This window comes from Acinonyx jubatus, chromosome A3 (genome assembly GCF_027475565.1).
Source record: "Acinonyx jubatus isolate Ajub_Pintada_27869175 chromosome A3, VMU_Ajub_asm_v1.0, whole genome shotgun sequence".
NCBI lineage: Eukaryota > Metazoa > Chordata > Mammalia > Carnivora > Felidae > Acinonyx > Acinonyx jubatus.
Window position 1 is genome coordinate 112,673,355 of NC_069388.1, and position 24,789 is coordinate 112,698,143.

At 40.7% G+C, this 24,789-nt stretch overlaps 1 protein-coding gene across 1 annotated transcript in view; it reads left to right on the forward strand.

Annotated features, from left to right (window-relative positions):
• SRD5A2 (steroid 5 alpha-reductase 2) overlaps positions 1-21,683 on the forward strand; it is a 41,627-nt gene extending 19,944 nt beyond the window's left edge. The window contains exons 2-5 of the mRNA XM_027033497.2: positions 9,520-9,683; positions 14,200-14,301; positions 16,820-16,970; positions 19,974-21,683. Of these exons, the coding sequence (XP_026889298.2) occupies positions 9,520-9,683; positions 14,200-14,301; positions 16,820-16,970; positions 19,974-20,040 (484 nt within the window). The 3' untranslated portion in view covers positions 20,041-21,683. The remainder of the gene's footprint in view (positions 1-9,519; positions 9,684-14,199; positions 14,302-16,819; positions 16,971-19,973) is intronic.
• Positions 21,684-24,789: the final 3,106 nt, after the last annotated feature.

A 24,789-nucleotide genomic window follows, 5' to 3' on the forward strand; every position in this document is an offset into this window, starting at 1 on the left:
TCTGTGTATGATATTTAAAGATATGAGACTAGACATGGTCTCATCTATAGAGGCTATAAATAAGAAAAGAGTCCTGAGCCCTGGAGCACTCCAATATTTACAGGTCAAGGAAATAAAGAGAAAGCAGCAAAGGAAAATGAGGAGAAATCAGTAAAGTAGAAGAACCAAGAGAAAGTGGTGTGCTGGAAGCTGAGTGAAGAAAGTGTTTCCAGAAGGATGGAGAGGTTAACTTGTCAAATAAGAAGAGAGCTGAAAATGGACTCTTGGATCTGGAAATATGAAGGTCTCTGGTGGTCTTGCCAAGATCAGTTTCTGTGGCTGGGGAAGGAAGAAAGAAGAAGAGGAGAGACAGAGAGATGGCAAGTATAGACAACTCTTTGAAGGAGTTTTGCTGTAAAGGAAAGCAAAACAATGGGGTGGTGGATGAAGGGAGACATGGATTGAGGAAGGAATTATTACTACACATAACAAGTAAATATATACATGGAAACCTTGTATTTACATATAGAATTTGAATTTATTTTGATTGACAATGAAATCTAAAATTTCATATAGTGAAAAGTCTTCAATAGGCTTGATAATCTTAGCAATAGCATTTATATTTGAAGAAGACTTAGTTAAATATGAGTTGGTCTATGGAAGATGTGTAATTTTAAAGGTTGTTTCTTTAATTTAATTTGGATTTGGAATTTCAGTTAACCCTTTCCAATAAGAGTCCCCCAAAATGAATATTTACTTAGCAGTGATAGAAAACTTTATATTTACAGAGTACTTATCAGTCTCTGTATCAGAACAAACACAAGAGAATGAAAATGTCATTAGCAGTGTAGGAAGGAATTAAAGCAAAGTGGTCCCAGATCAGGAAAACTGAGTCTCAGAGCATATGTGGGATCTGAATGTGAAACTCACCTGCACCCTCCATAGCACTAATTGTCAACCTCTTGGGCTACTTGACTCTCTTTTCCTTTATCTTCATTGTTTTTATTGCTTTCTACATTGAAACATTTATTTTGAACTGCTTCCAGCTTTCCAGCAGCAAAATCATTCAGATCAGAAGGATTATTTACCCTTCTGGGGCTCCTGACTTTCGAGAGTCTGTTCCTTATGATGGGTTTCATCAACCCTTTTTTCCTTTTCCTGCTGGGAAATCCAGTGAGGCTACATTTCCCAGTGAGGCCACTTCCAGCCTACGGCCTGGCCCTTGGGAAAACCTATACACCATCCTCTATGCTCTCTCTCTTTGTTTGCCCATCAGGGGAGGAAGATGACCTGGAAGAGTCTGGATCCTGAATGATTGTGGAGCAGAGCACCACCGCTGAACATTATGCTGTGGCATGAGCAAGAAATGAACTTTTGTTATGTGGAAACTCTGATACTTTAGAGTTCTTTATTATAGCCATGAGCCTGTTCTGATTATAACACACTCCTTTGGATGAGATATGATGAGTTTTGGCTTTGCATTCAGATTTAAAAGGTCTAGAGGTTAGGGGTGAGGCAGATATGTGATTTGATCTGGAAGCATGGCTCACATGCGAGCACCAGTTTGGGGGCATTGTTGGCACTGACAGGGCCACTCTGGGAGGCAAGCAACTATTTAAAAAATTTTTCAAATAACCTTTCTGTAGCCTTCCAGGACTCTTTCCCTTTGAGAACTTAAGCTACCTTTAGGCCCTCAAGGCTTCATGGGGTATGAAGGGGAAGAGAAACAAAATCTTCAGCAACTATCCTGTGTCAGGCATTTTTCCTTGCATAAACATTTAATTTTTACAGGAATCCAATGAGGTAGTAAAGATTAACCTCAGTTTACAGATATTAACCATCAACTATAGGCACTATTCTTTTTGATATGCAGTTTGTTACAAATTTGGCCAGTGGAACTCCTTTCCGGTTGGCACGTATGTAATTTTGACAGTCCCCGTCATCTCCCTTTTGATCTTGGATTGTTTCCTTACTTTCCAACACAACCAAAACACTTCTGTCTCACCTTATACTTTTTCTGCCTCTGATCTGGAATGAGCTGTTTCTCCATGGTGGCCTGCTTCTTTTAGAGAATAGCATTCACAAATGAAGACCTGGTGCTTATTGCTATGGGCGTGTCATTACTCCTATGTCTTTGAGTGGGTCAGAATTACAAGTCATGAATTTATATGATACTTCCAATTCAAATTCAACATTACATTTCCTTTGACTTTATATTCATATCCTTTTCTTTTACACCAAAAATCTTAGTTTCTTTTTTGCCTTTATTTTTATTTTAGAGAGAGAGAGAAAGAGCATGTGAGCAGGGGAGAAAGGCAGAGGGGGTGAGAGAGAGAGAGAGAGAGAGAGAGAGAGAGCAAGAGAGAGAGAATCCTAAGCAGGCTCCACGCTCAGTGCTCAGTGTTGAACCCGACGTGGGGCTCAATTCCACAATGCTGGGATGATGACCTGAGCCAAAATCAAGAGTTGGACACCCAACTGACTAGGGCACCCAGGAGCCCCTGAAAATCTTAGTTCTTAATCACAATAGCATGTATACTTGTTGGCTTTCTCTGACAATATTAATAAGATAATTTATATTACAATACCATTATTACTGATAAAAACAAAAAAATCAGTTGTTATTTCTGTGCCATTCTTTCTGTCCCACTAAGGATATACAGTCATAATACCATGTTCAAAAGTCACTTGAAAGGATTCTTTTTGTGTATGTGCTTGTGTTACCAACTTTATATACAACTGGATTTATGTTTCTCTTTGTTTTCACTTTTACAGTTTGCTCTTTTTGTAACTTTTTAAACATAAAGGCATTCACATGGGCCATATTTCAAAGCTATATAAAAAGGTAAATGGGGTGCCTAGGTGGCCCAGTTGGTTAAGCATTCAACTTCAGCTCAGGTCATGATCTTGTGGTCTGTGAGTTCAAGCCCTGCGTTGGGCTCTGTGCTGACAGCTCAGAGCCTGGTGCCTGCATTGGATTCTGTGTCCCTCCCTCTCTCTGCCCCTCCCCCACTCATGCTCTGTCTCACTCTATCTCTCAAAAATAAACAAATGTTAAAAATTTTTTTTTTAAAAAAAAGGTAAATTCAGTGATGTTTCATTTCCACCTCAATCCCTTATACTCTTTATCCTTTCCCTTCCTTCTGCCCTCTATAGCTAAGTATCTTTTAAAATTAGTTTCTCATTTACCCTTTAGGGTTTGTTTTGTTTTGCAAAAGCAAGCAAATGTGACCACTTTGGTAAACAGTTTATCAGTTCCTTAAAATGTTAATATAACCATAAGGCCCACAAATTCCACTTCTAGGTATCTACCCAAGAGAATGGAAAATATACATTCACATAAAATTTAGACATGAATGCTCATGGCAGCATTACTCCTAGTAGCTAAAAAGTGGAAACAACCCATATTTCTATCAGTTGACAAATGGGTAAACAAATTGTGGTATATCCATATAATTGAATATTATTCAGCTTTAAGAGGGAAGGGGGTTCTTTTTTTTAATTTTTTTTTAATGTTTTTATTTATTTTTGAGACAGAGAGAGACAGAGCATGAACGGGGGAGGGTCAGAGAGAGGGAGACACAGAATCTGAAACAGGCTCCAGGTTCTGAGCTGTCAGCACAGAGCCCGACGCGGGGCTCAAACTCACCGACCGCGAGATCATGACCTGAGCCAAAGTCGGCGCTTAACCGACTGAGCCACCCAGGCGCCCCAAGAGGGAGGGAGGTTCTGATACACAGTACAACGTGGATGAACCTGGAAAGCATTATGCTAAGTGAAAGGACTCAGTCACAGAAGACCACATCGTGTGTGATTACATTGGTAAGAAATGTTCAGAAGAAGCAAATCCTTACAGACAGAGTAGATTGGTTGTTGACCAGAAGCTGGTGGTGTTGGGGGTGTGGAAAATTGGAATTGACTGCCACCAGTTACGGGATTTCTTTTTGGGGTGATGAAAATATTCTGGAATTAGATAATGGTGATGACTGCACAACTTTGTGACTATACTAAAAACCACTGAATTGTGCACTTCAAAGGGTGAATTTTGTATATGTGAATTTTATCTCAATAATGCTTTTATAAAAAATAAATGTATATATTATTTCCTTAAAATGTTTTTTTAAACATTTTATTTTATTTTTTTGAGACACAGAGCGAGACAGAGCATAAGCAGGAGGGGCAGAGAGAGAGACACACAGAATCCAAAGCAGGTTCCAGGCTCTGATCTGTTAGCACAGAGCCGGACGGGGGGCCCGTGAAGTCAGATGTTTAACCAACCAAGACACCCGGGCGCCCCTCCTTTTCTTGATTACAAAACGATGACAAGCTTTTTGTAATATACTCTTTATCAGCTTCCTTTTTTTCACTTACAAATAAATTTCGGAACTTGGATGAATCTTGAAGGAATCATGCTGAGTGACAAAAACCACTTTAAAAACTACATGTGTTCGATTCACTTAACATAATCTTGAAATGACAAAACTGTGGAAAATGAAAACAGGTTAGTGGTTACCAGGAATGGGGAGAGGATGTGGCTATAAAAGGATAGTAAGAAAGACCCTTGTGGTGAAGGAGTAATAAGAAAATGTACTGAGAGTTTAAAAGTATCATAAAGTATGATCTTCTCAGCCTTATGCAAATACATTTAAAAACTTGAGTGATAAGCATGATTTTGTATAAAAAACATGTGTTTTTCAGGACTTACTAGAGTGCCCCAGAAGGCATAGATAAGACAAAGAAACCAATTATTCTGAGAGAAATAGAGATATTATCAATAATAACAACAAACCCTCCTCCCAGCAGTGTAGTCCTAGACAGATTTCACAAAAAGCTTCTGCCAAATTTTTAAAGACTGTGTAATTCTAGTGCTATATGTCATTCCAGAGCACGGTCAAAGAATGAAGCCTTCCAGAATCTTCTAAGAGTGAAGTATAACATTAGTTACAGGAAATCCTGGAAAGTATACTGGAAAGCTATTATAAATAACAAGGAATTCAGGATGTGGTTGGGAACAAAATTAATATATTAATAGTAGAAAAATCAAAGGCCTTCTATATGTAAAACAATCAGTTAATAGAGGTCAATGGAAAATCCCATTGACAGTCACACAAAATAAGATTTTAAAAAGCGTGGGATTAAACATAACAAAAAATGTGCAAAATCTATGTGAAGAAACTTAAAAATGTACTGGGGAACACACAAAAAAGACCTGAGTTAGTGGAAAGGAACCACCTGTACCTGAATAAAATGGTAATGTCAACAACAACCTAATAAACACATTACCAAAAACAACACGTTTACTGATCTCTTCTTTGTTCTGGTCTAAGCACCTTGCATATACTGACTCACTTAATCCTCACAACCCTATGAAATGGGGGTGGATGAAGAGACAGACACAACAAATGAAGCTAGGTGACAGGGTCATAGAGCTAGTAAATGGAAGAAGCCCTACAATTTAAAAAAAAAAAATTCATTTATTGAGAGAGAGAGAGAGAGAGAGCGAGCGAGTGCAGGGGAGTGGCAGAGAGAGAGGGAGAGAGAATCCCAGGCAGGGTCTGCACCATCAGCATGGAGCCTGACATAGGGCTCGAACCCACAGACTGTGAGATCATGACCTGAGCCAAAACCCAGGGTTGGGCGTTTAACAGACTGGGACACCAAGGCACCCCAAGAAGCCTTGCAATTTAACCCCTGTGCACCACTGCTTGAATTTTCTCTTCGTTAACTTAAAAATTGAGATATAATTCACATACCATAAAATTCATCATACTAAAGTGTACAATTAAGTGGTTTTTAGTATGTCGAAAAAATTGTGCAACCTTCACCGTTGTCTAATTCTAGAATATTTTCATCATCCCCAAAAGAAATCTTGTACCTGGTAGCAGTCAGTCCCCATTCCTTCATCCCCCAGCCCCTGGCCACCACCTGTCTCTAAGGATTTGTCTGTTCTGGACATTTCATATGGATGGAGTCATAGAATATGTGGCCTTTTGTGACTGGCCTCTTTCATGTAGGATATTGTTTTTAAGGTCCATTCATGTAGCATATGTACCACTACTTTATTCCTTCTTATGGTTTAATAACATGTCATTGTATGGATGTACAACATTTTGTTTATCCATTCATCATCCATTCCCGCTTGGGTTGTTTCATTTTGGTTACTATAAATAATGCTGCTATAAATATTTGTGGACAAGTTCTTGTATTAATGTATGTTTTCATATATTTAAAATAGTTAATTTATAGTTTTTGTCTGGTAAGCTCAGTGATAGGGCTTCTCAGGGACAGCATCACCGTCTTTTGGTTGCTTTTCTCCCCTGTGTATGGGTCATACCTTCCTGTTTCTTTGTATGTCCCACGGTTGATTGTTGAAAATGAAGCCTTTCTGATGATACTTTGTGGCAGCTCTGGGAATCAGATTCTCCTGCCTTCCAGGGGCTTGTTGTTGTTGCTGTCTATTGTCATAGTCGTTTGTTTGCTTAGTGACTTTTCTGAACTCATTCTCTGAAGTCTTCATCTTTATTGTTGTGGCCACTGAAGTCACTGCTTGTTAGCTCAATGATCAGTTAATGATGGCACAGAGCTTTCCCTAAACACCTGGAACCAATTAAGTCTCCCTTGTCTTTGCCAAGGACCTCTGGGTGTCTGTTAAGGGACTTGTTCAGTAATCACCCATGTAGTTTACAGCTCTGCTTTTAGCCTTGTTAGCTACTTGTGCAAACCTTAAGGTCAATCAGAGGTGAGAGTGTAGGACATTTTCAGGTCTGTTTTTGAACATGTGCATGGTCCTATGCATGTTCATGGCTGTGTAGATTCCCAGAAACATACCTGAGATTTTCAAAACCCCTTATGGACATCTCATTCCTCCATCTTTCCTTTAAAGCTTTTGGATGAGTTTTTCATCTGCCCCACCTATTATCCGTTGCCTCAGGCCACTGTCCTAGTAAAACATTCAAAAACATCCCCCTTCCCCAGAAACATTTAGCCCTGGGTAAGGTTGAGTGAGGTGGTCAAAAGACAAGCCTTTTGAGGGGAACCAACAGACAGATAACATGATGACTTCTCTTTGGGACTAAGGCTCCCGCCCTGTTTTCCTCCCTCCAATCCTGGGAATGCGGGCTGTTACTTTTGAGGCTGTGCTGAGCTGGAACGTGGGAAATGGGACTAAGATGAGTAAGTTAAAATGCACGGTGTTTGTGGCCCTTCCTGAGATTCAGCTATTTTCTTGCCTAAATGCTCCCCATGTTACTGCAAGTCTGGGCTAATACCCAAAGTTTTGACAAAGTTGATTTTGACTTTTATTTTTTTGCCAGTTTTTTCTTTGCTTTTATGCTTTTTTACAAACTCTTAGAGGTCCCCCTTCTGTGATTTCCCTCCCTTACTTAATTTTTACATCTAGGCGTATTTCTAAAATTAGCGGGGTGAGTGTTCCATGAGTTGGTTTTAAAGTTCAGATGAAGAAATACATAATATAGAATAAGTTGAAAAGCCTCAAAAAGAGTAATGATTTAAGAATAGCCCCACCTACAACTGGCTGACTCAGTCACTAGAGCTTACAACTCTTGATCTTAGGGTTGTGAGTTTGAGCCCCACATTAGGAGTAGAGTTTACTTAGCCCCACCTAGTATTAAGATATATATTAAAAGTACAATTATTAAAACAGTGTAATACTGGCAATCAATAGATCAATGGAAAAGAATTGAGAGTCTAGAAGAAGAATCAATTTTTATGGCCATTTAATAATACCAATGGTAGTGCATGTCAGTGAAAAAAAGAATTAAGTAAATTTACTACCATTAGGAAAAAGATTTAAGTCGGATTCTTATCTAACTTCTTACAACAAAAGAAATTCCAAATGTATCAAAGGTTTAAAAGTAAAATGTAAAATCATTAAATAATGAGTGGTTATAAGACTTTGGAAGCAACCCAAATATCCATCAAAGTAAAATAGATAAACACATGTGATATATTCATACATATCAGTAATATACAACCATGAAAGTATATGAACTATATAGCTTATATACAACAACATGCTTGAACTATATAGCTTATATGCAACAACATGCTTATATTAACAATAGGAGTTAAAGACATGACATTAATGATACTCTAATAATCATAGAATATGAGTCCATTCGTATGGAATTAAAAATGAACAGAAATAAACCATATTTTTATAGATGCATCCAAATGTGGTAAAATTGTAAAGAAGCAAAAAGAAATTATCACAGAAATCAGGATGGTGGTTATGTCTGGGGTGATGGTGGTACCATGAATAGGGAGGGACCCATGGGAGGCTTCTGGGAGTGATGGGAATGTTCTATTTCTTGACTTGCTTAGTGATTATATGGGTGTTTATTTAATAGTTATGCATTAAACTGTTCACGCACGGGGCGCCTGGGGGGCTCAGTCGGTTGGGCTTTGGCTCAGGTCATGACCTCGTGGTCTGTGAGTTCATGCCCCATGTCGGGCTGTGTGCTGACAGCTCAGAGCCTGTAGCCTGCTTTGGATTCTGTGTCTCCTTCTCTCTCTGCTCCTCCCCTGCTCACACTCTGTCTCTCTTTCATTCTCTCAAAAATAAATAAAAATATTTTTAAAAATATTAAAAGACCTGTTCACATAGGTTTATGAACTTACCTGTATGATTGTTATATTGAACGATAAAAGAAGGAAAGTTACAAAGAAGATATAGTTGATGTCTAGCATTTAATTATACCTTGGCAAATTTTTATTTTGAGGCTATTTCTACTTTTTTTAGTTCGATCTTCCTAGATTACTCTAGATTCCATAACATTTAGAGGACTCTCTCTCTTTTCTCACGAGATTTTTCAGTCCACTTTCTAGAAATGCTACAATATCAGTAATTAAGTCTATCAGAGAGACATAGAAAAATGCATTGTTGAGTGGCTGCTATAAAAATGTCATTGCACTGCTGCATGGGGCAGGCCAGGCTTTCCCTTTCTTCAGGATGGTATGGATTTTACTTATAGATTGATATAAAGCTGATCTCCAATTCTGGGCTCATAGGATTGAATTTATTAACTACTGGATGGAGAGGAAATGTAACTTTCAAGGCTGGTCTGAGAATAAAATAAGGTAATAAATGGTGACTACTATGGATTTTAATGAAGTGAGATAAATAATAGCATAAATGATTGCTGTAGAATTGAATAATAATATTCTTCTTTGCATAAGTTCACCGGAAAATGATTTTATAAAATGGGTTTGATGTAGGGCACCTGGGTGTCTCAATCGTTTTAGCATCTGACTTTGGCTCGGGTCATGACCTCATAGTTTGTGCATTTGAATCCTGCTCCAGGTGTACTTGAGCCCCGCTCTGGGCTCCACACTCTCTTACCTTCCCTCCCTCTCTCTCTCTTTGCCCTCCTCTCACTCTCTCTCTCTCTCTCAAAATAATTAATTAATTAATTAATTAATTAAAAAATGGGCTTGATATGATTGTTTATTGTTTTATCTTATTTGATTTTTTTTTTTTTAAAACAGTGTATCCTGTCCTTTCTTTCCCATATACCCCAGGACATTTGTTTACTCATTGCTTACTAGAGGGAGGCCTTTTCCAGTTGTGTTCCTCGTCAAAGGCTTTGTTTTCTGCATGGGAAATGGACTTCTCCAAGGCTACTATCTGATTTACTGTGCTGAATACCCTGCTGATTGGTACACAGACATACGGTTTAGCCTGGGTGAGTACACCTGACCATCTCCCACCCACACCCCAGTGAATATCCCTTCCAACAGCCCGAATCACCATCACCTCTCCCCACCCTACTGCAATAACCCTTAGTGACTCCCTTCTCTTCTTCTCTCCCTGCTACCAGTCTTTCCTCTATAAAGCAGTAGGAGAGCACTTTGAAAAACATCATTGCCCCCCCCCCGCCCCGAGAATCCTCCAGAATTCTATTACTCTCAGGATGAAATACAAATTCCTTACCACTGTCTCTGCTTCTGACACCCAAATATTGTTGGTCCTGCACGATTTCCCAACCCTATTTCCTGCCTCCATCCATTTACTGTGCTGTAGCCTCAGGGAACTTCCTGCTGGGCCTGAAATGGCCAAGCTGGTCTGGCCCCAAAACTTTCAAACAGACCATTCCCTCTGTCTAGAATGTTCTGTCCACATATATTCATGGAGATTGGTCCCTCACTTTACTTAGGTCTCTATCAAGTTGTGCCTCCTCAAAGAGACTTTTCCTGACCATTTATCTAAAATAGTAGAAGACACTAATTGTTGAATTTTTTTTTCATTATCTGCAAGAGGAACTCAAGTTGGGAAGTTTCAATTGTGCATTACTTTGACTCAAACCAAAATGCAGGGATTATCCTTAATTTTTCTCTTTACATCACACATCCAGTTCTACCCATCAGCCTAGTACAGCTGCATTTAGTTCCATAACTGTGCCAACTGGGCTCACTTGTCCCTCACTGCTCCAACTTTGTCCTAATCTGAGCAGCGATGACCTCTTGCCGGGACCACGACAGTGAACTTCAAACTAAGCTTCCTACCACTGGTACTGGCCTTCAATAGCCCCTTTTGCACATAGCAGTCAGAGTCCACATTTGAAACCACAAATGACCGGGAGCACCTGGGTGCCTCAGTTGGTTGAGTGTCTGACTCTTGATTTAGGGTCAGGTCATGATCCCAGGGTCACGGGATTGAGCCTTGCATCAGGCTCTGCACTGAGCATGGAGCCTACTTTAAGCGTCTCTGTCTCTGTCTCCCTCTGCCCTTTTCCTCTGCTCTGTGCACTCTCTCTCTCTCTCTCTCTCTCAAAAAAAAAAAAAAAAGAAAGAGAAGTAAAAAGAAAACACAAATGACTGGAGGATTAGTTATATGAATGCCGATACACGCACACAATGGAGTGTTCTGGAGCCACAGACACAAACAAACAAAATAAAACAAAAACAAGGAAGGTCTCTGTGTGCTCCTGTAAGATGTCTCCAGAATATGTGGTTATATAAAAATCAAGTGTGAACAGTATATATAGTATGCTACTTGTCATGTAAAAATGGTGGGAGGGAAGTGTGTGTGTGTGTGTGTGTGTGTGTGTGTGTGTGTGTATAAAACTGGAAAAGGGAGTATCAGATTGATAAAAACTAAAAAGGTGACACATAGATTTTCAGGGAAAGAGAATGGGATGGTGGGCAGAGCTTCTCTTTTGATATGGTTGTGTCCTTTGAATCACAAAACTTCATAACTTAGGTAAAAAAAAAAATCTAAGTGGGGGCACCTGACTGGTTCAGTCCAGGGAGAAGGTACTCTTGATCTCGGGATTGTGAGTTTGAGCCCCATGTGGGGTGTAGGGATTACTTAAATAAAACTTAAAAAAAATCTATGCTACGCATCAAGGAGGTAACTTGTTGGGATGAGCATTGGGTGTTACATGGAAGTGATGAATCATTGGGTTCTACTCCTGAAACCAATACCACACTGTATGTTAACTAACTTGAATTTTAAAAAATAAATTTAAAGAAAACTTAAAAAAATCTAAATGGAAAAAGTTCCCTAAAATTGGGAACAAACAAATAAATGTACCTAACTATATATCAAGCTGGTAACATAACCACACAGGAAAATGACTTATGCCAGTTTACAGGAAATAAGGCAAATGAAGAAGTAAGCCGAATGGCACCATGAGAAAATGAGCCAGTCTTATCTAGAAAGGGGGGCATTCTGAGGTACAAGAGTCCAGTCTTTTCAAGAAGTCAGTGCCCTGAAAAAATGTTTTAAAAAGGTAGAGGTCAAAATGGTCTTAAAAGAGATAATGACCAACTACAAGATATGGTCCTATGTTGGACTTTGGTTTGCTCAACCCAGCTATAAGGAGCATTTTGCTTCTTCCTGGGGAAATTGAAATCTGGCCTAGATACTACACAAGATGAAAATCTGGAAGGATACGCACTAAGGTGTTTAACGGTGGTAATTTCTGGGTGGTGGGAATAAGGTGTCTTGATTTTCTTATTTTTACAAATTCACATGTAGTATTCCACATATTTATTTCTTTTGTAATATTAATAAACAGAAATAAGTTCCTATTTTTCCCTGCTTAAAACCTGACACTGGCTTTCTCTTGCACTTAAAAATCCAAACTCCTCACCAAGGTATATAATGCTTACTGTGTTTTTTTTAATTATCATCCAGTCCACATTTTCTCACTTTTCCCTCTATCTTAAAGTTTCAACTGCAAAGTTTTTACTTCTTAGTCACGGTAAACCTATTCTAGCCTCAGGGCCTTTGCACCTAATCCCTATACTAGATTGCTGTCCCTCAGATCTGTGCGTTCTCATTACTCAAATCACAGGACAAATGCCAAATCTTCAGTAAAGATTTTCCACCTCATCTAAAGTAGAGACACCACTTCCCCTCCCCAGCTCATTCTCTATCTCATGATCCTATGATCTTCTGCTTTGGTGTGATGTTATATAATTAAAACAATTTTAATTATTTGAATTCATTTGTTTCCTTCCACTAAAATGTAAGCTCCATGAGAACAGACACCTTGACTGTTTTCTCACTACTGTATCCCTGATGTTTAGGACAGTGCTTGGTACATAGTAACAGTAAATAGTAGTTGAATGAATAAGTGAATGAATAGATGAATGAATGAACACATAAGTGAGTCTTGTACCATCCTTGTGAAATAGGTACTGTTAGAATCTCCATTTTACAGATGACAAAATGGAGGCTGAGAGAAGGTCAGTGACTTGCCCAAGGACAGACAGCACAGACTCTGAGTCCAAGGTTCCTGCTTTGTCCACTGCTGTGCATGCTATCTCCCCTCCTTCTCTCAACGTCTTGCCATTGGTGTCTCTCCCCAGTTTCCTTTTCTTCCAGGCCAATAACTAAAAAAAAAAATATTATCGGAGTATGGTTGACATACAATGTTATATTAGTTTCAGATGCACACCATGGTGATTCAGCAATTCTATACATTATTCAGAGATCACCAAGATAAGGGTAGTCACCATTTGATGCCATACCACGGCCAATGATCTTTCGACTAGACAAGACTGAAAATCATATCATATCGTATTTCATATCACACTAAATGAGGTGAGAGTAGATCTGTTTTGAATTCAAGTGTTCTTGCTTTTTGCCTCATGTGTTTTGATCGGTACAAATACACATCGTTGAGAGGTGAGGTTGGGCATCTATGTGGAAAAATAGAGTGTTTCTGGGTTGTAATGGTGCCCATTGGGGTGTAAGACCTAGCATCCCTTATCCTGGCTCTCCTCACCTCAGACCAGGGCTCTTTCTGAACCAATGAATGGGGAATAAGTGTGTGTGTGTGTGTGTGTGTGTGTGTGTGTGTGTGTGTGTGTGTGTGACTGACAGTGGTGGAAACCAGTTTACTAGGTGCCAGTCTCCCTAGTCCAGCTCATGTTACTTTCATGCGAATGGATGTATCAATGAGGAATGCTCTGAGCATTGAGTCACAGAAAACCAGTTCATAATGACTTAAATAATTAAGAATTTATATTTCTTACATAGCAAGAATGTTCAAAGGCAGGTGACTTCTGCATCCCTTCAATTGCTTACAGATGTCATTAAGATCCCAGGAACTTTCTATACTTTCTTTTCCACTATTCTTAACATATTCACTCCATGACTGCAAGACAGTTGCTATAACTCGAGGCATCACATCTGGCAATGAATGAGGAGGGTGACAGAAGAAGTGCTGTTCCATCTGCCCTTTTATCAGAAAAGCAAAACATTTCCAAGGAAACACCCAGAACATTCACTTCCCTTTACATCCTTGTGGCAGAAATAGGTCACATGACCACTTTTCAGACTTCCAGCCTCTATAGTGTGGAAAGGCAAAGGAAGGGGATTTGGAATTACTTGTTGAGTTTGCCAATCACAATTTAATTATTTGTGAATGAGTCAAAAGCTTGCTATTCATTCATTCATTCATTCATTCATTCATTCATTCAAGTATTGGCCGATGGTGTTGCCTCCCTTTTTCTTCTCTGCCACCTGCCTCTATCATATGACACAGTTCTATGAAACAATGTGGCCTCTCCACCAAATTTGGGACCATGACTAATTGGCCACCCTTTGACATTCTTTGTAGCATCCTCAGAATTTGAAATTGAATGCCCTTGTCTCCATTTTTAGGAAGAAAAAAAAACTTAGCTTGTGAGAAAAACACCAAAATCAGGATACATTTTTAACTTCTTCCTTCTGTCTTCTTTGCTAAGGTGTCTTCTTATTTATTTTGGGAATGGGGATCAACATTCATAGCGACTGTATACTGCGCCAGCTCAGGAAGCCTGGAGAAGTCATCTATAGGATTCCACAAGGTAATGTCTCTCCTGCCCTCCAGATTTCTACTCTTCCTTGGGAGCCTTTCCCAGGGATTATGCTATGAACGGCAAATGGGGGGGGGGGGGCAGTGAGGGCACAAATGACACACTATATCTCCATTTGCCTCTGACATCCCCTCCCACCCCACAACACATTTGTGTTTTTTATCTAAACCTGGAAGTTCAAGAAAGGCAGAGGCATCCTCAGGAAGGTGTGAGATCATAACACCCTAAAGGTGGGGTAGTGCAAGGCTGGGGGCAAGGTGGAAATAGGCTACCACCTAGTTACAATAGGTATGATTACATGTGCTGGGTTAGGCTTCTCTAGAGACACAGAACCACTAGGATACAGATACGGATACAGATATATATATATATATATATATATATATATATATATATATATATGGAGAAATTTATTCTGAGGAATTGATTATGGAATTGATTATGGAAGCTGAGAAGTCCTATGATCTGTTACGTGCATGTTGGAGACCCAGGAAAGCTGGTGGTGTAAATTCCAATCTGAGTGCAGGAAAAGACTAACATCCCAGCTTAAAGACAGTCAGGCAGAGAGAGTGAATTTTCCCTTACTCGGCCTTTTTGTTCTATTCAGGCCTTCAGTGGATTGGGTGAGGCCCACCCTCATCAGGGAGGGAAATCTGCTTCAGTCAGTGTATAGATTCAAACATTAATCTCTTCCAGGAACGCTCTCATGGACATACCCAGAAATAGTATTTAACCAAATATCTAGGCACCTTATGGCCCAGTCAGGTTAACGCAAAAAGTTAAGCATCATGTGTACACAGAGTGTTGGTCCTTCCTGAGTCAGCAGATAAAGATGAATCCTGTATGACTTGTCTTTTCCAGTTGACCTAGATTTGTCTAGTGAGTAGTCAGGGGTATATTTCCTACCACTTGTATTTTCTTAAAGGTGTGGAGAGCCATAATTAATCACAAATTAGGATGGGAAGTCTTGCAACTACAAATGCATTCTCAGATATAAAGTCACAGGATATTTGAAACCCTAACTGTTCCCAAGAAATCAGGGTGTGAGGTTGACAAACATAAGCAGCTGAGAGTGAACCAGTCCAAGTAATCCTTGGATATTTTAGGTGGTACTTATATAGGTTTAACTTCCTTTAACCTAAAAAGGATGGCTCCCATCCTTTTTGATGTAAATGGAACCTAAATTTTCCTAAGTTACAATATGGTATTAATATTCATTTTTAAAAATTTAAATGTTGCTGACATCCTAATGGTATCTTACATAAAACAAAAATAATGCCATACATTGATAAATACCATTTGCTGCATTCACAGGCAATTTATAGACCCTTTGCAGTAGGACAGTGGTTCCTCCCAGGGTCTGGAAAATCACAGGTCTGGAACTGCTGAGGCAGTGTCATCTTTAAGGAAGATAAATTTAAGGGGCTGTGGGATTTTAAATATTCACTCACTCACCAAACAAAGAAGAGCAAAGAATGCTCTTAAAAGCTCCATTGTCGAAGTTAGTTTCCAACTTTAAGGTATGTTAGAGAATGATTTGAAAACAAAATATTCTTGGAGTGAGAATGATTTGAAAACAAAATATTCTTGGGGTGTCTGGGTGGCTCAGCTGGTTAAGCATCAGACTCTTAAGTTTGGCTCAGGTCATGATCCCCGGGTTGGTGAGTTCCAGCCCGGCATCAGCCTACAGGTTGACAGTGGGGAGCCTGCTTGAGATTCTCTCTCTCCCTATCTCTCTGCCCCTCCCACACAGACATGTATGCTCTCTCTCCCTCTTTCTCAAAATAAATAAACTTAAAAAAAAAATAAGAAAACAACAAAATATTCTTTATAGAATTGTGGAAAGAAAACAACTAGTTTTGGGTGAGTTTCCCAGTTTAGTGTGGGGCAGAAAGTGGATATATTTACTGTCATTGGAAATGTGTTGGTTTCTATTTATAGTTTTGATATCAGACATACATGGTTGGATAGAAAAGTAAACCTTGAAAATCAGCAGAAGCAGATCTTGTGGCGGCGGGGGGCTGGGGGCACAGTCCCCAAATCTACTTCTGGCATCAACTCAGGTTTTTATTCTTGTCACACTGTGTGTTGTTGCATTTTGTCTGAGTGCCAGCGTGAAATATGCTGGCGGCAGTGTGGGTGTCCGCGGGAGAAGGGAGAAGGTGAGAGGTGGCCTGGAAACATTACTTAATAGAACGAAACAAACCCCACACCTCCTGCCCCTCTTCTGCGTCCTGTCTGGGAGCCAGTGGTGCAGCCGTTGCTAGAGACTGGCTGGAGCCTGTCAAGAAGTTGCTGCCACTCCTCGTGATTCTGGGATGTTCCGAGAACAGGCTGCGTCACTTTGTTTTCCCTTGTCCCCAAGAAAACTGCCCCAGACTGCAGTGACCATAAGGAAGTCCTCAGCCCCTTGTCCATTGTAGCTCCCCTTTGTATTTCTACATAGGAGGAGTGGTTTTAATGTGGCAATGATCCAGTTCCGATGATTCTTTCTTTCTTCTGCATGCAGGTGGCTTGTTTACCTACGTTTCTGGAGCCAATTTCCTTGGTGAGATCATTGAATGGATCGGCTATGCCCTGGCCACGTGGTCGCTCCCAGCGCTTGCATTTGCCTTTTTCTCACTTTGTTTCCTTGGGCTGCGAGCTTTTCACCACCATAGGTAAACTTTGCACTCAGGGTGGCAGCATCCAAGTAGCTTTCTTCTCTAAACAGGCTTTCAGCCCTGGGAGTCAGATAGATGTAGAAACTAAGACATGTGTTTGTATAAGGTAAAATTGATACAGTTTTCTGGACTGGTAAATTCTGACTTCCTGGGCTTTCACTGAACTTGAAATTTAGGCGGATGACAGTATTGTAAAAAAAAAAAAAATTTTTTTTTCTATGAGGAAAACTAAACCCATTGGGGAGTGACTTGGGGAGCCACCTAACGCCTTGATGAAGAAGGCTTCCCAGGGAGAAGCACCTTGTGTCCTCATATGTTAGGTGGCTCTGTGCCCTCCTAGCAGGCTCACCTGCTGGTGGGTGGATACTGGGTGGCAGTGGGCTATAGGGAAGGGTCAAGAGGCACAAGAAGTGCTTCAGTTCAACTCACTTCCATTTCTCTGCTTCAGTTCATTTCACTTCTGCCACACTTCTAAGTGTGTTCCGTGGGCGGAACTTTCCGCAGCCTCACAGGTAATTCTGAGGGACAGCCAGGATACAGTCCCACCAAGGGACAGCCTGGCCCCAGGTCTTGTGGGGCTACTTTCTTTAATTCTAGGCTTGGTGCTAACAGTCCAGGTAATCAAAGAGCCTTGGAAACTCTGGGATTATTTTCTTGGAATCTGTGCAATATTCGGGCTTACTTGGGTATGGGTACTTCCCTTTCCCTCTACCTCCTCCCTCCATAAGTCATAGCCAAGGTCATTGCTGGCTTCCTGGGAAGGCAGGGTAAGTGAGTGCTTATGTGGTATGATTTCAGGACTGTCCCCTCACCTGGGTAATTGTACGGGTTTGGAAACTTTTCTCTGTAGGGCTAGCCTAAAGCTTTACTAACTTCCACCTCCCTCCCAAACCCTGCACCTCGGATGGGGTGGGGACCAAAGCATTGACTAAATGTCTCACTGCAGGGGGAAGGAAGGTAACATGCCAAGTTGTTACCAGGCTTTGAACTTGAATTTCAGATCCTTTCTCTAAAATGGCATTTGTTAAGAAGGGCATTTGTTGGAATGAGCACTGGGTGTCATATGTAAGTGATGAATCACTAAATTCTGCTGAAATCATTATTATACTATATGTTAACTAACTTGGATTTAAATAAAATTTAAAAATTAAAAAAAATAGGGGCACCTGGGTGGGTCAGTCGGTTGAGCGTCCGACTTCGGCTCAGGTCATGATCTCGTGGTCTGTGAGTTCATGCCCCATGTCGGGCTCTGTGCTGACAGCTCAGAACCTGGAGCTTGTTTCGGATTCTGTGTCTCCTGCTCTCTCTGCCCCTCCCCCGCGCATGCTCTGTCTCTCTCTCTGTCAAAAATAAATTAACATAAAAAATTTTTTTAAATTAAAAAAAATAAAACGACATTTGTGGCTGGAGACAGAGAGAGAGAGAGAGAGAGAGAGAGCGAGCGATAGCCAAGGGGAGAATAGCCTTGGAACCAAGATCTGGGGGACCCTTAGGCTCCTGCATAGGTGTTTTAGTTGGGCTAATGATTAATTTCATAGTTTAGAAGGTTAAACCAAGAATGGGTTCTTTTCCTTGGAGTGGAATTTACGCAGACCTGTCAGAAATGAATAAAACAGTAGCTGTCCTCATGACCCGTGCCAGCCACCTCCTAGACTTGGTGGGGACAGGCTGCAGAGCACCCTTCCTCTCTTGAGGCAGAGTCTGCTCACCACCAGAGGTGGAGAGGGAGAGGGCAGAGAGGGCATCAGCCAGCAGTTCGAGGAGCCCTGAGAAGTGGTCTCAGTGGAGCTGGTCAGGGGAAGGACAGCATTTCCACCAGAGGTTTCCAGCTGGTGCCCCAACAAATTCCTAAGTGTGGCCCTGTCCTGTTAGGTCAGACTGCTCCAGAGGGAGGCCCAGAGGGCATAATCATAGCACCGGAAACATGCCACCTCTCATCGGATATTATTACTGGGTGTCCCCCATTTCAAATTAAGGCACTTTAACAGAGTGCATCATCTTGACTATAACCTGAGAACTACCAGCTTCAGTTAGCTAGGAGGACAGACTGGTCACTGAAGGAGAAAGCCATTTCACAACTTCTGTTAATCTTTCAGGGTTGCCGAAACAGATGGCCGCAAACCGAGTGTCTTAAAACAATAGAAATTTATTTCCTTGTGGTTCTGGAGGCAGAAGTCTGAAATCAAAGTGGATGTAGGGTCATGTTCTCTCTGAAGGCTCTAAGAGAGAATCCCTCCCTGCCTCTTTCCGGCTTCTGGTTGCACCTGCCGTCCGAGGTGTCCCATGGTTTACACAGCTCCATTCCTAACCTCTGCCTCTGTCCCCACATGGCCTCCTTCCCTGCCTGTCTCTGTCGTGGTGTCTCTTCTCCCCTTCAGTCATACTGGATTAAGGGCCTTCCCTACTCCAGTATGATCTCATCTTACCTTAATAAATTATATCTGCAATGGCCCTATTTCCAGGTAGGGGGTTAAGGCTTCAAGCATCTATTCTGAGGGACACAATTCAACCCATAACACAAGATAACATTTTCTTGGCATTCCCAGGCCTCATGAGGGGATATTCGCCTGGGAACATTACCAGGTCTCTAGGAGTAACCTTGCCCATTGTCTTTGGGGTCTTTGGTTCCTTATTTCCCAGTTGAATCCATTGAGCAATTCTTTCTGGCTTATACTTTTTTTTTTATTGTGGCAAAATACACATAACATAAAATTTACCATTTTAGCCATTTTAAATGTACCATTCAGTCGTCTTAAAGTACATCCATAATGTTGTGCAACCATCACCACTGTCCTCTGGCTGTTACTTTTTATTTCCCAACACAAGAAGCTTCAACATGTACAGAAGAGGGTGCAGGAGGGAGAAAGAAGATGGACAAATGGCCGTGTGGAAGAGTCAGGCCCTGAATAACTGTAGGTTGATGAGTCATAAGGATTTCAGACCCAGTGAACCTCCACTGTTGACCACTGCTTATTATAATTATCCTTTCTTGTCTTTTAGGTTCTACCTCAAGATGTTTGAGGACTACCCCAAATCTCGGAAAGCCCTTATTCCATTCATCTTTTAAAGAAACCAAATAAAAAGGAACAGAGCTCCCACATGACTGTCGAGCACCATCAGGCTGCTGAACCTGTAACTTTTAAAGCTGCACTGTGCATATACATAATAGTAGGCTTCTTGCGTTCCAACAGCTGTCCTGGAGATCCTGTGAGGTGGGTACTTAGTGTGTACTCCACTGTCCCAGAGCGTCTCTTTCCTGATCTCCTTTTGAAGCTTCGACAAGGCTCTTTTCCATACAGAGGCATCTATCTGCTTCTTAGCTATTCCTCCTAGAAAGTATAGAACTTCCCTATACTTTTTTCTTTGGGTGATCTGAGTACGTGTGGCTGAATACCTACTCTACATCAATGTAAGACATCTCTGTAGTCAGAGAGGTTCCCAGTTGAGGTCATTGCTTATAGACTTTATTAAAGGTACATATTCTATACCCATACAAATTAGCAGATATTGAAAATCTGAAGCTGCATGGATCCTGAGCAAATCTACTCCCAAATGGAAACTCAGTCACACTTTCCTTTTCCTTAGTTAATTATGAAAGATGTGAGATGGACTTTTAATAGAGGAGGCTCTCTTCATCTTGCTAAAGATGCAACGATGCACTGACCCCATTTCAAATTTGTATATTATCTCAGTGCCCCTATCTTCTGAAAGATTCCATGATCCCTGTTGGAGATATCCCCAAAACTGGTGTGGGTTTTATTGAAGGACGGCTTTTCATGACCACAAAGAGAAAGACATGACTCTGGTTGGCTCCTGAGAGAATTAAAAAAAAGTGTTTTATAGTAGACATTGTCAACTCTGGTATTTTCTGAAACCTGTGGAAATATCCAAGTAATGAGAGAATGTTAAAGAAGGGAATTGACTGGATAAGATCATACATGGCTTGCCTGAAGACAATTGCAGTGACACTGAAGCATATCAGAAGCACTCAGCAGCTCTCCTCTTCTGGGATTTCTTCACTGCAGTCCTCAGGATCTGATCAGGAAGGCATTTCCTGGGGGTAGACTGAACAGCAGTCCTCAGAATCCCTGAGGGCAGATGCTGAACCTCTGCCTCTGAACCAGAGGGACGCAACTGGGCAGAAAGCCTGTTTTGTTTGGCTCAGACAGGGCTTCACACATAGTTTGACTTCCTTTTTTTCAACATTTGAAGTTTCCAAAATTTCAAAGTTAGGTCTCTACATTTCAATTGTCTTTAAAAAGTTGGAGGATCTGAGATCATGAAGCCCACTAAGAATGGGGACTGATCAGCTAGTAGGCATTAGAATTTGCAACCTCGGTGGAGGGGTCACCTAGCATGGGAACTTGACATCGGGCTCTCTAGGGAGGGGCTGAACATTCATAATCAGAATGTACAAAAATATTTGTCCCCTCAGGTCCAGGTTTGTGGCAAGTGTTGGTAATATTTAGCAAGCCCTTTTGAGAAATGAACACTAGGTTTATCACACGAGGTACTAAGTACAGAAATTCGCTATATAAGAAACATAGGATGCTCAGAAGATCTAAGAATGATATATATTACTGAAGAATATAAATTGTAATCATATAAGTGTTTTTCTGTTTATTAAATGCCTCTCAAATCATGGATGCTAAGTAATTTTGTTTGAATTTAAAGATCCCTGGGCTCATAAAGATTTTTATAAGGTGTTGACCTGTGGGGTTTTTTTTGTTGTTGTTGTTTGCCTTTTGTTTTCTTCCTTTTTTTTTTTTTTAAAGTATTGCTTCCTTTTTGCTCTTCTGTCTTCATTTTGTCAACTTGAAATAAGGGTCTCTGAGTTGAAAACAAAAGAGAAATATAACTTAACAGTGTGTCTCAGGCACAGCTCAGTACTCCAAGAAGGTGCAGGAAAGGTGCTGGAGAATGTGCTAAGGCTAGATGATACCCCTCATGTTCAAGAATATACAGGTGGGGGAGACATTCTCAGTGAAGTAAACCTTAAGGTGTAGCTTGGGCTCCGTGAAACAAAAGACTTCCAGTTCTCTCCATGATATTGAAAACTGCCTTTATTAAAACTTTTATTTTATTGCCATATAAAATACCTGGGCTGATCCTTGAACTGTAATAAGTGCTTGATGAATGGCAGCTGCTCTTTGCCTGGTAGGTACAATCTCTGGATAAAACTGTCATTCAGCAATTGCATTTTTTGCCACAAGAGGGTGCTCTCTAGAATTTTTAGGCCAACCCTGATTTAATAAGGTAACTTACATATTTGGAAATTTTAAATACCCTATTGTCATTTCAAGTTAACGTGATCGTCGACTTTTCTTTTTTTAGTTTATTTGCTAGTAATCTTTACACCCAACGTGGGGCTTAAACCTAAGACCACGAGATCAAGAGTCCTACAATCTATCATATCAGCCCCAGCCAGGTGTCCCTAATGTGGACTTTCTTAATTTAAATATAATGTGGATTAAACTTCACGTAATCTTAACTCTTCTTTTAAAACTGAAGTACTCTCAGTGTTCTAGGGCCATTGTTTTCAACTCGTTTTCTCTGTGTAGGGCTAGAATATGTATGCAGATGGAGTACAATAAAAGTCTGAAGGGAAGGTATGTTCATCCTTAAATGTATTCCCTTTTTTCCTAAAACTAGAGTGCAACAAAAATATGGTTAGTGTAGGATTCTATGGAGTGGTTTTTGAAACAAGAGGTTAAAATATGCCTGTGGCTTAGCTAACAAAATATTCTGTCTTGCTCTTGCTGAAACTTTCATGGAGGGAACGTTTTCCTCCTGACCTTGTGGGAGATGTTGTAGTGTTCTGTTTGTTTTCAGAATGAAAGAGCCAAAGCACATTTAAGACATCAGCTAGTTCTGCCCCATTCACATAATAGATGGAGACACTGAGACCTGCAGTGTTAAAATGCCTTCCAAGGTCACGTAGCTGGTCAGAGCAGCCATCCTGTCTTGCCCCTTTAAGAATCAGAAGTTTGTCTTTCTTTGGGCACGTGGGTGGCTCAGTTGGTTAAGCGTCTGGACTCTTGGTTTTGGCTCAGGTCTCGATCTCACGGTTTTGAGTTCGAGACCTGGGTCGGGCGCTGGGCTGGCATCTCAGAGCCTACTTGGGGTTCTCTCTCCCTCTCTCTCTGTCCTTCCCCCACTTGTGCTACTTCTGTCTCTCTCAAAATAAATAAACTTAAAAACAAAGTTTGTCTTTCTTCTTAGGGCATAGCAGGCTTTTGTAAGAGAGACCCAGCAGAGCCCACATAGATAGGCTCTACATAGAATTTAAGGCCTGAACATAATCTGCAATCATTTATTAAGTATTCAAAATACAAAAAAATGGTAAGGGGTGGGAGATATTGTTTAGTTAGACATGATTCTTGTCCTTTAGGGGCTACCATTTAGATTTCTGAGGAACTCATGCAGGAGAAAAACAGCCAGAGCTTCAGTGTGGTGCTACAGTTCAGAATCTACCAATTGTCACATCCATTTTGTGGAATCTGTTACCCGCACTCTGTGGAGAGGATCAGGCTATGCATTATCATGAACCTGTTTCATAAAATGAAGGTGTGGTAGAGATCATGGTGAGTAGAGATGGCATTTGTGTTCTGGAAAGGGTTTCCAGTCCCAAATTACCCTTACCCCCAATGCTTGCCTCCAGAAGGAGCAACACTGGCTTTACTGTATTCAAAAGGGGGGGAAAAAGACCTCTAATGAGAAATTTGCAATTAAATAGTGATTTAGGTGGTCTAACCCTTTCAGGAACAAATAAATAAGCCTACGATTTTACTGCCTTGCAGTTTTTTAATAGCTGTCTTGACTTTTTGTGGTAACCTTATGGTAATCTCACCACGAATCAAAAGATAAAGCTCTTGGCACATGAAGGAATGAACTCATGAAGAGTCATTTCCTTTCTTGCCTGGACTTTTGATTCTCTAATAGGCTGTGGGCCGAGGTCCAGGCATGGCAAATAAGCTAGGGTAACAATAAATGCTAAGCAAAACCTTCTAGAAAAGGCTGCTGATTGTTTTATGGCATCTCCACTATCCCATGATAAAAGAAAAAGGAATGGTACCAGATGGTGATGTGGGTGCTTGGATGATTTAATAGCCACTGAGTGGATTTATTTTTAAGTAAGAGATTTACTCATTCTCTCTGTAAGTCCATTAGGCTGTGATCTTAAAAGGTTCTATGTTATTTGTATCATGTCCCATTTCTTCCCACCAGCCATAGCTTGGGATGTGGGTGAATGAAATGCACTGTTGAGGAAGGTTAAATATGTACTAACCTGTGTTTAGTTCCTTTTGTCTTAATCTTTGTTAAGTTCAGGGTTTGGCTTTGCTCAGTGAAGTCAGAGGCTAGGTAAGGGATGTCCATTACCCTCTCCCACATGGCAGGCTGGCTGAGAGCAGGAGGAGAACACAGAAAGTGGAGGAGGTGGGCAGTTATGTAGGAGGAGCAGGGGTAGGGGCAGGGGAAAGTGGGCGATAAAGTCAGGGAAAGGGCCTTGGGAGAGGGAGTCTCTCCCGACAGGGTGGGATTCTTTCCTTTCTCTTGCCTTCAGTTTGCATAAGTCTGATCCCTTCCTTATCCTCCCAGAGAAAGAATCCTTCTGGGAGAGAGAATAAGCTCTTCTTAGAGCTCCTTTTTCATAAGGGAAGATGCTTAATTTCTTTAAACACAAGCCATATGGTTGTACCTCACAATAATTTAATTATGTTTCTGTTCACTCACCTCATAAAGATGGTTTTAAGTCTGTACAGCAGTGACACTTGTGAGAAAGAGATAGAGTTGTGCTGAGAAGTGCATGGTAGCA